The 16,401-nt window shown below is 48.6% G+C and overlaps 1 protein-coding gene across 1 annotated transcript in view; it reads right to left on the bottom strand.

The window, feature by feature from the left end:
• The window catches only part of LOC146045129 (C-signal-like), a 30,180-nt gene extending 14,390 nt beyond the window's left edge, over positions 1–15,790 (bottom strand). Inside the window, exon 1 of the mRNA XM_083163816.1 lies at positions 15,306–15,790. Within this exon, the coding sequence (XP_083019942.1) occupies positions 15,306–15,452 (147 nt within the window). The 5' untranslated portion in view covers positions 15,453–15,790. The remainder of the gene's footprint in view (positions 1–15,305) is intronic.
• Positions 15,791–16,401: the final 611 nt, after the last annotated feature.

The raw sequence follows: 16,401 nt of genomic DNA, 5'->3' as shown, positions 1-16,401 counted from the left end.
AGGTAAGCAGCACTTATGTAGCATAATTTTTAATAGGCATTATGGTGTTTGGCATAATACGGAATGGACATTATGGTGTACATTTTTAACGCGCCTTTGTCGTGCAATGTCCCTGTTTATGAAGCATTATGTGAATTTTGGCTCAATCCATGTGGCATCATGTGTAAGGGGCAAGTACAATCGGGTGTAGTATTTTGTTGCATAATGTGTAGAAGTTGTATATGGTGTGGTACATTACACTCAAGGACACGCCCCTTCGGCAACTACATCCTTCAATTTTGTCACCAAGGTGGGCCTATTTTCCATCCTCTCTCTTAACATGTACACTGGCACCACTAACACCCCTCTACACCCTCACTCTCCCAAACCCTCTCCTATCATGGTGCCACCAATGTCATTTTCTCCTGGATCCGCCCCTGTAAGCAGGCAAAAGAGGAGGCCAGCTTTGTAGGGGCTCATTTATCGTATAATATTTGCAGCTAATTCCCTGAAAACACTTGTTCAGGGGTTTTCTGCAAATGTTAATTATTCCCCGGATGAGAGACCACAGCAGGAATTTCCAGATCCCTGCTGCTATCCTTCCTGCACACTACTTCCCCCATAGGTTTCCATGGGGTATGGGATCCTGCCTGATGTATCAACATTCTAAGAAGTCCATTGTAGCGGGGACAGCACTAATTGCACATCCCCGGCAGTAAATGGGCCTTAAGTCGTTAGTCATTACGAGGACCTCATTGTGTGCGTATATATAGATCTTTGCATCAGCTCTTGTAAAGCGAAATGGTTACATTTTCTTGTGTTTGCGTTGTCGCACTCATTGTTCAGTTTCTGTTCCTTAGGTCATTTAAACAAAAAAAAAAAAAACTATTTAGCTGTGTCATTGAGCAAATATACCGTATCTAGCAAGTAATACAGAGTATCAATGCTTACATTGTACAGAGCAATGGAATGAAACCACGCGCTGCTAGGAAAATCACTCATCATGTGAGCACTGAATTCCCCAAGAAAAAAAAAACATATCCTCCAGTCCCCACCTAATTGTGGTGGTACCGGATGTGTGCGAGTTACCCCTAGTGTATGAGGTTCTAGGGAGGGGTCCATTTCTATTGGGACGGGGGGCATGCAATGCGACTGGTTGCTGGCCCTTGAGGCTGTCTGGGCCCCATAGCAGCTGCATCCCCTGCACTCACATATAGATTAGAAGCTCTTTTTACAATGGTATTTTTTTTTTTTTTTTTTTTTAAGAATAGTTCTTAAGGTGCCCATACACGCTCCGATCCTGGCGTGAGTTCTGGGCTAAAATAGCATCCATCACATCACATTGCATGCAATGCGATGTGATGAAAAGAAAGTACAAAAAGTATGTGCAGCACATACTTTTTGTACTGTTCGATGAGATGCCGCGGGAGCGCGCACCTCAAAGCACACACCGCACCGCCGGGATTGGAGTGTGTATGGGCTCCTTGCCTAGATGTCCAATATCCAACTTTAAAGTGTGTCCAAATATAAACTGTGCGGTAACAAAGTGGTCTAGCATTTGTAAGCTACATGCAAAAGCAGCGAGCATTTACCATGCATGCAAAATAATCAAGAGATGTATTTGCACCCCTTGGATTGCAATAGGGTTTGGACCAGGTACACCGTTACTGGGAACCACGATTTCCTTTCTATGGCCTGTTGCTGAAACAGCCCATAGAAGCTGCCCGCATGCGCAGTACTGAGGTCAATATTGCGCATGCACCAGTTCCGGCGCCTGTCATCATAGTACAGGCACCAGGAGGAGCACTTACTTTTTTTTTTTGTTAAAGGCACTACTGGGGACAGGGTGTGCACCTGGCACTACTGGGGACATGGGGGTAAATCTGGTTGGTTTGCAAAAGCAAAACTCCTTCTTTAATGGACAGAACCATGTGCACAGCAGCTGGGGCAGATGTAACATGTGCAGAGAGAGTTAGATTTGGGGGAGTTATTTGGTTTCTGTGCAGGGTAAATACTGTATGCTTTATAGATATCAGTTTAAACACACCCCACCCAAATCCATACCTCCCAACTGTCCCGCTTATCACGGGAAGTCCCGGTATTTTGGGACATTCCTGCGTCCCTCACGCCGCCGGTAGTGTCCCGCGGCAGGGGGGGGGGGGCAGTTGTGAGTCCCCCCCCTGTCATCCGTGAATAGACGTTGTGTGCATGCGCACAGCGTCTATTCTTGCAGGCAGAGGGGCTGGCCAGCAGCTCATAGAGCTGCTGGGCATGCCCCCACAGCGGCGGAAAACGGGGTGTGGCCTCGCGACACCACCATGATTATAGGCCACGCCCCCTTTCCGATAGGCCATGCCCCCTAAAAATTGCTGCGCACCCCATCTCTCCCCAGCGATCTGCAAGAGTTGGGAGGTATGCAAATCTAATGCGGTGTACACACGGGGGCGATTTTGTGTAATATCGCGGGCAATATGGTGCGCGCTCACGTTTTTTCCCCTGTAGATCGCTGGTTGCAGGAACATGCTCCTGCGACCAGCTGATTACCACTGCCGGGATCCCCCGGCAGTTTCTTTTTCATCAGCAACCATCTCTGGTCGCTGATGAACAGGAGACACAGAGCAATATATCTCCCCCGTGTGTACGGGGCTTAACTCTCTTTGCACATGTTACATCTGCCCCACCTGCAGTGCGGCATGGTTTTGTCCATTAAGGAAGGAGTTTGCTTTTGTAAACCAATCCGAATAACCCCCATGATGTTTAACTGGCACTACTGGGGACATTGTTAAACTGGCACAAAAAAAAAAAAAAACCCATCAGAATGAGAATCACTTTATTACCAAGTACATCAATGTACAACATACATAATACACAAGGAATTTGTTTCCAATAACCACTGCTCCCAGTCAGACCGTGTACATACATAACAGACCAATACAAAACAGGATCAATACATGGGGAGGGCATCAGGCTAGTATTCAGGTACATGTTTAGTACATATACAATTCTAAGTGCAATTCTAAAAGCAACAGAACTTTGTGTCAAAAGAGTTAGGAAAAACACAAGAAAAAGAAAGCCATTGTGGTTTGCAAAAGTAGCAAGTATTGTAAAAGCAAAAAAGTTGGCCCTTAAGAAATTTAAGCAGACGCAGAAGAATGAGGACAAAGAGGTGTATCTTGTTAGACAGAAGGAGGCTTAGAAGGTAATCAGATGTGCAAAAGCACAGGCTGAAGAGAAAATGGCCCAGTCAGTGGGTAAAGGGGGGAAAACTTTTTTAGGTATATAAGTGAAAGGAGAAAAACAAAAAGTGGAATAATTAGACTGAAGACAAAGAGTGGAAGTTTTCTTGAGGGGGACAATGTAATAGCAGATAATATTAATAATTATTTCTGCTCAGTATTCACTGCTGAAAGAGAGGGGAAGGGGCCACAGTTAAGTTGCAAGTATAGTCAGAAAACTGAGGGAGAGCCAAGTACATTTACAGAGGAGAAAGTCCTCACAGAACTCAAACCTGAAAGTGGATAAATCAATGGGGCCAGATGGGATACATCCAAGGATACTAAAAGAGCTTAAAGGGGAGCTGGTAAAACCAATAACAGAATTATTCAACCAGTCACTAGCTACTGGAGTAATCCCAGAGGACTGGAAAACAGCGAATGTAGTCCCACTGCACTAAAGTGGAAGCAAGGAAGAGGTAAGCAACTATCGACCAGTGAGCCTTACATCAGTAGTAGGGAAATTGATGGAAACACTCTTAAGAGTTGTAGAATATCTCAAAACCAGCAATTTACAGGATCCAAAACAGCATGGGTTTACAGTGGGAAGATCATGTCAAACAAATCTTATTGACTTTTTTGACTGGGTGACTAAAGTAATAGATCAAGGTGGGGCTGTAGATGTAGCTTATCTAGACTTTAGTAAAGCTTTTGACACTGTCCCACATCGCAGACTGTTAAATAAACTTTAAAGCTTGGGATTGGATTCTAAGATAGTTAAATGGATAAGAGCATGGTTGCAGGACAGAAAACAGAGTTGTAGTAAACGGAGTACAGTCAAAGGAGGGAAAGGTTACAAGTGGAGTACCCCAGGGATCTGTACTTGGACCGGTGCTTTTTAATATCTTTATTGGTGATATTGCAAATGGAATTAAGGGTAAAATGTGCCTTTTTGCAGATGACACAAAAGGTATGCAACAGGGTAGACACACAAGGAGGGGTAAAACAAATGATTAAGGATCTAGGTAGATTAGAGAAATGGTCAAGAGAATGGCAACTACAGTTTAATGACAAAAAATGCAAAATCATGCACTTGGGTCTCAGAAATCCAAAGACTCAATATAGTATAAATGGCACTATAATGGAAACTACTGAGGAAGAGAGGGATCTAGGTGTCACTATTTCAGGGGACTTAAAAGCAGGTAGGCAATGTAACAAAGCAATGAAGAAGGCAAGTCAGATGCTTGGTTGCATAGGGAGAGGTATCAGCAGTAGAAAGAAGTAATAATGCCACTGTATAGGTCATTGGTACGACCTCACCTAGAGTATTGTGTTCAGTTCTGGAGGCCATATCTCCAGAAGGATATAAATACATTAGAGACTGTACAAAGAAGAGCAACTAAAATGGTGCATGGCCTACATCACAAAACGTACCAGGAAAGACTAAAAGATCTTAATATGTATACTTTAGAGCAGAGAAGGGAAAAGGGGGGACATGATAGAAACTTTCAAATATATCAAGGGTTTTAACAAGGTACAGGTGGGAGACATTCTTCACAGGAAGAGGAGCAACAGAACACGAGGACATGCACTGAAACTAGAGGGAGGAAGATTCAGGGGAATGTGAGGAAGAATTTTTTTACGGAAAGACTAGTAGATAAGTGGAATAGCCTACCATCATAGGTGGTAGACGCAAATACAGTAGTACAATTTAAACATGCTTGGGATAAGCATATTGATATCCTTACAAAAAAATAAGGATCAAATATGGTTTGAGGTAACATGTTTAAAAAAAGGGGCAGACTAGATGGGCCAAGTGGTTCTTATCTGCCGTCAAATTCTATGTTTCTATGCTGAGTGCCGAGATTAGCACAATGGGGTGGAATAGATGACTTGAGTTTCTGTGTCTGGCTGTCCTCGCCAGTTGCGAGCCGTACTGCCTCTTAGACAGCAGCCTTCTGAACAAGTCATGAGCAGGGTGGGAGTGGTCACTGATAAGTAACCCATGACCTATATATGTCCTCAATCGCCGGGAGATCCGATCCAATGATTTTTTTCCGCTGCTCACAGTTCGCTGGAATCTATTCCTGTCGTAAGCTGAGGCGGAGTCATACCAGACTATGATTGAGGTACAGATCACGGATTGGATAATTACAGAGTAGAAGAGCATCAGGAGTTCCTGTGGCAACTTCCTGAGTTGGCCTAGGAAGAACAATCTCTGCTGGGCTTTTCCCACAGTGCCGTCGATGTTGTCCCTCCACTTCAGGTCCTTGGCAATTGTGGAGCCTTGGAATCGGAAGGATTCCACTACCGTTACTACACTGCCTCCAACCGTTAGCGGGGGGGAGAATAGGGGAATTCTTCCTGAAGTCTATGATCATCTCAACTGTAGGTTGTTAGCAATGCACCAAGTGACTAGCCTTTCCCTGTAGGCATTCTCATTACCTTCTGTGATCAGTCCAATTAGCGTGGTGTCATTCGCGAATTTGAAGAGCTTCAGTGACGTTTGCCTGGAGGTGCAGTCATTGGTATAAACAGAAAAGGAGAGGACACATCCTTGGGGGGCTCCCGTGCCGGTGGACCGTGCTCCAGAAGTGAATTTCCCCATCCTGACTCTCTGCTCTCTCTCTCTATGAGGAAATTCAACACCCAGAAACAGAGCTTCCAAAATGCCTAGTTGTAGCATCTTCAATTTCAGCAGGCCTGGTAGGATGGGGTTGAATGCTGAGCTGAAGTCCACCAAGAGTATCCTCGCGTACCCACCTGGTGAGTCCACGTGCTGCAAGATGTGGTGCAGACCCAGGTTCACCGCATCCTCTACTAATCTATTGGCCCTGTATGCGAACTGTAGAGGATCGAGGAGGGGACCAACTGCAGACTTAAAGTGGGCCAGTTTCAGCGTCTTCATCACCACCAATGTAAGTGCTACAGGCCTGTAGTTGTTCAGGTTCGCAGATGCACTTGAAGCAGGCTGGCACTACTCTTGTGTAGAGCGACTTAGCATTCTAATATAGGGCCTTATTTTGGTTCATTCTTTCTGACAAAATCCTTCTTAGATGGACAAAACCATGTGCACTGCAGGGGGGGCAGATGTAACATGTGCAGAGAGAATTAGATTTGGGTGAGTAATTTTGTTTCTGTGCAGGAAAAATACTGACTGCTTTATTTTTACACTGCAATATAGATCTCACTTTGAAGTAAAACCCCACCCAAATCTAATTCTCTCTGCACATGTTACATCTGCCCCACCTGCAGTGCACATGGTTTTGCCCATCTAAGAAGGATTTTGTCAGAAAGAATGAACCAAAATAAGGCCCATAGTGCCTGAGATAGTACACAAACTTCGTTTAACGCACAAATAAAATATATTTGTGTGTATTTCATGTATTTATACAACAGATACATTTTGTGTTCATGCATGGCTTCCATCCTCAAGATAACTTGATGAAATCCAAAAATATTCCTAGAAACTGAAATTATTTTTTATTAGCAGTTATTTATATAGCGCACACATATTCCTAGTGTTCACGCTGTTTTAGCGGGGCAACGGGCCCTGCCCAATTTTTAAAGGGAAAACCGCGCTCCGCCCGTTTTGCGGCACCCTGCCAAAAGAACCCAGCCTGTCTGTCCCGCTGCCGGCTTCTGCAAGACACTTTGGTGCGCGGGCCGGCCCACATTCGTGACATTGCCGGCCAGATGCATGCTGTTGGCGGGCCTGCCCGTGACCACATTCGTGAGGTCATGGATGGGCCTGCCCACACCCACATTCGTGGAGTCGGCGGGAAGGCCCCGCCGCGTTCAAAGTGCCCCTTTTTCTCCAGCACCCTGCCCTCCTGGGATGCTGGAGGGAACACTAATTCCACAGCGCTTTACAGAGAATAGTTGAATATTCACATTAGTCCCTGCCCCAATGGAGCTTACACTCTATGGTCCTTATTCAGGTCAGTTCACAGCTAGCTCGTGTTCGCACTGGGACCGATGTTTTGTTAGTGCGCATTTCTGGAGAGGGGCGTGAGGGTGCTGGGCAGCCCCATTAGCATGTGCATAGCAGATGCTAATGAGGCCATGATGGGGCAGACAGTTGACATCATGCTCAGAGCTACCTTACATATGCGTGCACCCATTCCCATCCCCTGCAAGCGAGTCGCCCTTGCGAATGGGTGGTGCCAACCACCCATTTGCAAAGCGGGGTTTGGTGGACTCGCAAGGCTGTGAATTCACAGCCTTGCGAATCAACCAGAATAACCCCCTTTATTTCATACCACATGTAAACACACACAGACATTCTGGGGTTAATCTTGTTGGGAGCCAATTAACCTACCAGTATATATTTGGATTGTGGGAGGAAACTCAGACAAGCATGGGGAGAATATAAAAATGCCACAGAGTTGGAGCTAGGGATGGCCATCGTTGCCATTGATGGCAATTCTGCAACTGGCCATCGATAGTGCTTAACTATGCAATGGATGACCATCAATATTTTTACATATCGATGGTCATCCATTGTATTTGATTGATTGGCCTGTGGGTCAATCAAAACACAGGGGCAGGGCTTTGTGGGTGTCGGGGGGGGGGGGGGCGGAGCTATGCTCCGTGTCCTGGCATTTAAAAAAAAAAAAAAAAAAAAATAGTAAGCAAAACATTGTTTTGCTATTCCATCGACGGAGGGGAACCATCTGGTTCTCCCCCATCGATGGCAAAAGTATTCAACATCGGCCATGAACCATCAATGATTTCAAATCATCGATGGTCATCCCTAGTTGGAGCCATGGTGGGAATTGAACCAATGACCTCAGTGCTGACATCATACAGAGGCAAACAGGCAAATTAGTGTATTATTATTAGTATCATCATCAATCATTTATGCCAGTGGTTCCCAAACTAAATTGAATTGGTCCTGGACAGGGCATAAAGTGGTCATGGGGGGGGGGGGGGGGGAGTTATTTCTCTATGCCACCTAAACTCAGTTCCACCCCGTTCCCCCTCACTTTTACCCCTGGTCCTGGACCTCCAAGACAGAGCGAGGGCCGCATAGGCTGGAGGGAAGTTAAGAGCCTGTGAATTTGTTGTCCACAAGCAATGTACAGCAGAAGCATCTTTGTAAAGCCCTATGGAAAAAGTAGTGGAGTGGCAGTTAGTTCTGCCAATCAGGTAGCAGGAGGGCGGCAGCCAGAGAGGGTTATATCAGTGATCAGAGACAGGAAGTGAGCCTCTTTGAGTCTGGATCTGGTCACAGGCAGCAGATAAGTGCAAGTTCTTTGTTTTTGCATCTACCCTTCTGAATCCCCCATTTCATTGTGCTCCTCCTTTAGCACTTCCCTCTGCTGCTACAGTGGGTCCGGGCGACCTGAGCGCACCGCTCCCCCCCCCTGCTGGCGCCGATGCCTCCCGCCAGCTGGCTACTGTATCTGCACGTGGCGGGGGGAGGGAGTCGTCAGGAGCTAGGTATTCTGTCTCCCCCGCCTCCAGCACTTACAAGGTCCCCAGTCCAGGCTCCCACGAGCAGTCGGCGTCCACCCCTGCAGCTGCCGCTGTGAGGACATGCACTGAAACTAGAGGGAGGAAGATTCAGGAGAAATGTGAGGAAGAATTTTTTCACAGAAAGAGTAGTAGATAAGTGAAATAGCTTCCCAACAGAGGTGGTAGACGCAAATACAGTAGTACAATTTAAACATGCTTGGGATAAGCATATTGATATCCTTACAAAAAAATAAGGATCAAATATGGTTTGAGGTAACAGGTTTAAAAAAAGGGGCAGACTAGATGGGCCAAGTGGTTCTTATCTGTCGTCAAATTCTATGTTTCTATGGCGGCGGTGGGCGGCGCTTTTGGTCTCAGGACACGAGTAGCGCGTCCGGGAACAGGGATGGCGCACCTGCTGCAGGGGGGATGCCAAGCACACCAGCGGAGGCGCTGCTTGCGCCCGCCGTTTCTGAGGACCCCCTGCTAGTTCACATGCAGCGGGAAAGGTCCTGGCACGCCAGGATACACAGCGCCCGCACAGTCACGCCCAAATGAGGCATTGCAGGCTTACAAGGGGCTTAGGTTCCCCTAGGGGGGGTACGCTGGTGGGCAGCCTGTTGCTGCACATCACAAGTGGGGCGTCCAGGGGGGGCTATACCATTACTGGCAGGCCCTGTGCTGGCCATACACGGCAGCATGGGGGCCTCTCTGTCTCCCCCAACTGGCGATCTTCCCACCACGTTAACACCAAGAAGCATGCATGGCCTCCCGGCCGCGGCAAGTTCCCAGTTTCCCAAGCAGTTTGCCTGGGTCAGGATCACCAGCGGTAGCGGGCTCCATGGTTGGTGTCCCCTTTTGGGGGTCCAGGTTACCGGCCTTTATGCAGCCTACTCCTGGTCAGCAAGGAAAGTTGTTGCGGTCTTTTTACCACGCCGTACCCTTATGACCAGCAGGGATCCACCCCTCCCAACACCATGTTGGACGCCAGCTCCCATGGGGTCCTGCCCAGGGTTTCCCATGCTTCCAGCAGAGCGAGGGGCCCCTCGGGGGCCCTGTGCGGTCCATGCTGGCCTTTTCGCCGCTGCCCGCCACCCAGTGGCACTCGGGTTATTCCCAGTTTCACCCAGGGGGAGGGTACCCACACCCCTTTTTCACATCCGGGCATCACGGATGGTGTAATGGTTAGCATTACTGCCCCACTGCAATGAGGTCAGGGGTTCTCAAACCAGTTCTCCCACCCCACGGTCCTCGGTGCCTCATGCGGAGAGTGTGTCGGAGGGCGGTTTCATGGGGGCGATCAATGGGTGATCTCTCGACCAGGCATGGAAATTAATACATTGCATTTGTCTCCCGAGCTCTCTTCAGGTGCCTTACTGGAAGCAGTTGCCAGCGGATCCTCCAGGGGTACTGGACAAGGGGCCTCTCGTGACACGCCTGAGTCGATTAGGCATTGGACGCCTCCTGCAGCAAGTGCGGCTGGCAACAGACCTGCGCCGGTCGTGGCGGTCGGAGAAGTTAACAGCCATAGCTCTGGGAATGCTGAAGTGGTTTTGCCATCCGCCGTCGCAGACACAGTGGCCTCGGGTCCTGCACCATCGGAATAAGAGCCGGTGGCAGGACTGGGGTCAGATGGGAGATTCAGAAGATCATCATGGAGAAGTGTGCTTGACACCTCGCATGCAGCAGCAGCATCCCGGCAGCTGCGGGCACTCCCCACAGCGGCCATGTCAAGCAAGGGGACATCCCTGACTCACCCGGCGGCCGAGGGTGCCGACCGCGCAAAGCGTGGATCCGGCATGCCGGCTGCTTTACCTTCAGCCGAATCTGAAATCCTGGCTACGTCTGCTGACGAGCACGGAGGCTCCTCCATTGGTGGAGAGAACACTGAATTTTTTGTGTGTGCAGCATCCCCTTTACACTCTTCCGCTAGCAGCTGGAAATTTGGGTCCCCCTAGCGCCCGCACGAATTTGCGAGGTTGGTGGCGCGCGCTGTAGCTAAGCAGGTTGGGGGTCCAAGTGCACCCAGAGTGGGAGGGCCCCATCAGGTTAAGGGGGGTCAAAATACATAATTAGGAGGGGCCAGTAGACCTTTTCACACTAACCACATATGCGGGAAAGGACTTTGCAAGGCCAGACGGTCCTCAGCCAAGGGTGATTTCGCTTCCCAGGGTTTTAGCAATTGGCTGAAAGGGGGTTGCCTGTTACTAGCCTTGTGTTACCTCAGCACCAGGCCCAATGAACTCGTGAACATACTACGTTACTTGTTCCCGGTTAACGTCACGTTCATAATGACAAGGACAGCGCATGGCGTGATGCCAATGTAAAGTGTTGTCATACTCACGAGGGGTCCAAACCCATCTTAAAGGGTGCAAACACGTTGACATTCAGCTGAGATCATAGGTAGGGGCCAGCCTTCGGTGTAGCCTCCAGGCAAGAAGCCCTTTACAAGGGGGAAACCCGGGGTGAGATCCGGCAGCAAAGAGAAGTGCTTCGCCTTTCATGACGGCAAGTGTGACCAAGGGGCAAGTGTAGTTTATGTGGGGCAGGTCACCCTAAAAATTTTATAGACCTGCCGCAAGCAATGCAGATCAGGGCGGGGTCGGCACTGGCAGTCTGAGGTGGCGAGACAAAAGGTGCTGGCAGAGAATCTAATGGGGCAGTATGGCGGGGCCTTTCCCAGTCTGACCCGCTGGTGGGATTTGTTTCTCCCCTCTGGGGGTGGTCCCGAAGAAAACCCCGGGCAAATATAGACTGATTCAGCACCTTTCTTAACCCCACGGGGCGTCCATCAATGACGCCATCCCCGAGCAACATTGTAGCGTCCACTACCCATTTTTCGATGAGGTTCTAGGCATGGTCCGGGGCTTTGGCAGTGGAGCCCTAGTGGCTAAATCGGACATAGAGTCGGCTTTCAGGCTCCTCCCCCTACACCTAGAGTCCTTCAGGTTCATGGGTTTCCATTGAGACGGGGGTATCTTTATTGACAAGTGTTTGCCCATGGGGTGCTCTGTATCCTGCTCCTACTTTGAGAAATTCAGTTCCTTTCTACACTGGTACATTCATGACGTCACAGGCTATAGTGGCGTGGCACATTATTTAGATGATTTTTTTTCTTTGTGGGGCCAGGCGGGCAGGGCACGTGTGCAAACATCCTGGCATCCGCCATCAATGTCTTGGCGTTTTTAGGGGTCCCCATTGCCGCAGATAAGACGGAGGGCCCTGCCACGGTTCTGTCTTATCTGGGCATTGAGATAGACACTGCAGCAGGTTGCTGCCGGCTCCCTGAGGACAAGGTTTGCAAGCTGCAGTCTCTCATTACTGAATGCAGGGAAAAGAAGAGAGTCAGGTTGCAGCTCATACAATCTTTACTGGGCTCTTTCAAATTTTGCATGTCGCATTATCCCGATGGGTAGGGTGTTTTGCCGTAAGCTAGAAAGGTCCACGGCGGGTGTTAGGCACCCTCATCACACAGTCAGATTATAGTTTCTGCAGAGCTGAAAAAGGTGCTCCCAGCTAGCTAACCAGAACATAGTGTTCTGGTGTGATAACCTTGGGGTGGTGCATGCCATTAATAATCAGAGGGCGGCTTCCCCCAAGGTTTTGCGTCTGCTACGGCACTTAGTTCTGCTCTGCTTACGGCATAACATACAGTTCAGGGCCAGGCATGTCCCGGGGATGGATAACAACATAGCGGATGCCCTTTCGAGGTTTAAGTTCGCGAGGTTTCGCGAGTTGGCCCCCAAGGCTTCGCCACTTGGGCTTAATTGTTCCCCTTTTGTGTGGCAGGTCATAGAGCCGGCATGACAGACCTGGCTTTTCTGTCCTTGGCCCCTTCCACTAGTAGAACTTATGGGGCTGCATGGCAGGACTGGGTGGAGTTTCAGGGCTCCCCCGAGGCTAGCGGTAAGTCGGTCGAGGACCGGGTACTCGCTTTTGTTTAGGGTCACCATAGGCGGGGCAGGCCAAGGTCGGCTATGGCGGCGGCGTTGGCAGGCATCGCTTTCTATTTGCCCCACAAGGTTTTTTGTATTGTCCAAAGCCATGAAGGGTTGGACATGGGTGCGTCCGGTTCCACCGGATTCACGCAAACCCATAGACATGAGTATGCTGGGGGACCTGGGGGGTTGTTTGGCTAAGGTTGCTGAGAGCGAATACGGAGTTGCACTGTTTAAGGTTGCATTTACATTTGCGTTTCATGGCGCTTTTCGCATCAGCGAGCTGGTGGCAGCCAGCAAACTCTCCCGCACTGGCATCCTAGGGGAGGATGTAGTATTCCGTGAAGGACAAGTGCTATGCGAGATTAAGCGGTCCAAAACGGATCAGATGGGCAGGGGCCACTGGGTTACCCTTAACGCACAGGCTGAAGCGGCCGTGTGTCCGGTTTCCTTAGCTAAGGAATATAGCTCCCGCAGACCAGAGGCCGCCTTGCAGTTTTTGGCGCACGTTGATGGGCTACCGCTGACCCGATTCCAGTTTGCGGCTGTGTTTCGGCAATGTTTGGTAGAATTGGGTCTGCGGGAGCAGGATTTCGGAACGCATTCGTTTCGAATTGGGGCTGCTACTTGCGCAGCAGCGGCAGGATTATCACCTTCTGCCATTCAGGCAGTTGGCAGGTTGAAATCCTCCGCTTATAAGAGTTATGTAAGAATAGATAAGTTAGATAAGTTGTAGTTCAAGCGCCTGTTGCGCCGGCTCAAAAACGATTGTTTACAATCGGTTCTGGAATGACTAGCGTTCCGGAATCGACGGTGTGAAGGGAATTTTTTACTTTTTCCTTCATTGTGGACTAATTCAATTGTCTGTCCCCTAAAGTTCACAGAAGGGTTTTTTAAGTTTTTCACCTTTACTTGGGCCGTAGTATGCATTTTGTTGTGTTAAAAGTATATCATGATGTTAACCACTAGGTTTTCTCTTTTTGCAGCCCCTCCCCCTTCCGATATGGCTCTGGGTAGGGTTTGGTTCGTAGGGCACTTTTATTTTTTGGGCTGCTAGGCACCCACTAGCCTCCAGTGCTCCTGTTCTGGAGAAGGCACTCGCTGTTAGCTGGTTTGGAGTCATGGGTTTTCTTTGGGATAGTCTATGGGAGCTGTTATCCGCCAAAGCCCGTAAGTGGGGCCGCCCCGATGTTCTGGTGATTCATTTAGGTGGCAAGGACCTGGTCAAGAGGACGGGCATTGAGCTCACCATCAAGATTAAGACAGACTTTGTGCGTCTGGCAGACCTCTGGCCCGGTGAGGATTGTGGGGTCCGACATAATTCCCGCGTTAACTGGCGGGGTTGCCGGAATGTGTCCGCAATCGAGAGGGCCATGAGGAAGTTGAACCATGCGGTGTCTAGGCATGTTGTGGCTCGGGGCGGCACAGCGGTTAGACATGCTACTATTGTTAAGGACTCTGTGGGTTTGTACAGGCCAGATGGCGTACATCTTCCTGACTCAGGTATAGCAGTGTTTTTGTAGGATTTTTTCTCTAGTTCAGGTTAGTTTAGCGTAGGTTGTTATTTGTTTGGGATGGCGGGGCCTGGTTACGCGTGGTGACCCTGCGGGGTCTTTGTAACACAGGCTGTGGCGAGAAGGCGCTCTCGACCAGCAAGCAGGTGGGGTGTCAGGTGATCTCTGTGCGGTATTGCCCCCCCTTTGCCAAGAAGGCGGGCGAGTCCCCAGTTCCAGCTGGGGGTGTTGGCCTTCATGGAAGGTCCACGTCATGCAATAGAAGGGGGCGGTATGTCCGTCACAGCGCAGGCTGTACCCACAAGAAGGGGGTGTGGCCATTGGCGGGCGCTGAGGTCGCTACCATGGCAACACCGCGTTTATGGTGCTGGTCTCAAGCGCTTTCTTTGCCATCCCTTATACAAACAGGGGTCATACCACTTAAATAAACAACTATGACCTTTTAACCTTACGCAGTTGGTGTCAGTGTCGTTATTTTTAGATTAGGTGTTTGTGTCATTTATTTCTAGGCATAAGAGTTAAGTAATGGTATGAGTTAACAACAACATAATTTAATAGGCGCCTTACTCAAGACACCTCTGCAAGTGCACGGATACACCCAGTTAGGAAACCACTGCTACAAGTGGTGACAAGATATTAATAAAGACTGTCTACAGCAGGGCGAAATAATCTGTATTCTCCAATGGTTGTAGATTGTTAAACCTCTGTCTGGCAGGGCATGCTGAGACTTGTGGTAAACTGGAGGGCAGAGACACACCAGAAATTTTTGGGTGGGGGCGCAAAATTTATAGGTCATGTAAAAGGATAATTGCATTTCTATTTGCTGGTTCCACAATTCTATTCAGACCCAGACAAACACTCATACAGTAAATGGATGTCTCTCTAATACAGCTTAATACCAGGGGCTGACATGGATAATGACGCACCACAAAAATACCCATTATTTTCCTCAGCGATATTATATAAGTCCCATCCTCGCTAAATGCAGAGCTGGGTAAGCAGTGCACGAAGCAGAGGAGTATAGACAGATATAACAAGGAATTTCAGTTGTTGAACACATATATACGGTATATGCATATATATGTGTCTCATTTATACATATAACAGAAATGTACAGATTTTATGGAAACACCAGCAATCACAACCAAACAATAAGATGGGAGCAATAGATAATCCACAATTATAATTAGCTCCATCCTTACCTGGCTCTGTGGCCCTTCTGGATCCCGGCAGGTAGCAAAGATCTTTTCTGGAGGATTTTGACTCGTCAGAAATTGCTGCACAAATTCATATCCTATCCCCCTGCTTGATCCAGTCACCAGGACGGAGAGAACCTTAAACTCAGCCATAGCTGCTTTCTTCTGTGCCCCTCTGGACTTGCCTCTGCCTGTTACTGCCTTCTTCTGTGCTGAATGACTGGCTAGATATATGACCTTTCCCTTCTGTGTGTGTGAGTCTGTAATTGTTAACTGTTAACCTGCTGTCTTTCTCTGCAGGAAGTCAATGTGACATGTGACAATAAAGCATACTTGCAAGGGCGTAACTACCATAGCTGCAGGGGGTGCAGCTGCTATGGGGCCCAGAGCTGAGAGGGGCCCACTTTGCCTGTCAAAGTATCATGTGCTATATACATGTTTCAGCATTAGTTGATGTATAGTGGCCCTTACAAACTTTTGCTATGGGGCCCACATGTATCTAGTTACGCCACTGCATACTTGCCTACATGACCCTCTCCTTCATGAAGAAAATGCTCTGTCCCTGGTAATGTATAATTGCCATCACCTGTGGGGAGCTAGGTAAAGGTGATGGCAATCAGACATTACCAGGGAAGTCCAGGAACAGAGCATTTTCTCCCGCATGGGGAGGGTCAGGTAGGCAAGTATGCAATAAAGCAAATGTCTGTTGGGTTTAAGGCATTCCAGTAGAATATTAATGTGCGCAGGATCTGGTTTCCAAAGCCATCAGGTATTCTCAGTTGTGAGGAAATGCCGTACTAATAAACAATATACCACAGTTTCCCAAACTCATTACAGTCCAGGTTTTCAGGATATCCATGATTGAGTAAAGGTAACTTAATTAGTACCTCAGTCTGTTTGATTTAATCAACTGCAGGGGAAAACACAGGATTTGCAGGAGGGGGCTTCCAGAGAAGGGTGGAGCATACTTACATACCCTCCAACATGACCCATTCCATTCGGTACACAATGCTCTGTTCCTGGACGTCCCTGGTAATGTATGATTGCCAGCACCTGTGTGGAACTAGGTAATTGAAGAGAAGGGTGTTTCAACACAGGTGAT

This window comes from Crinia signifera, chromosome 11 (genome assembly GCF_055691185.1).
Source record: "Crinia signifera chromosome 11, ASM5569118v1, whole genome shotgun sequence".
Taxonomy (NCBI): domain Eukaryota; kingdom Metazoa; phylum Chordata; class Amphibia; order Anura; family Myobatrachidae; genus Crinia; species Crinia signifera.
The sequence above is the reverse complement of the archived record's forward strand: the minus strand, read 5'-3'. Positions and strand labels throughout refer to the sequence as shown.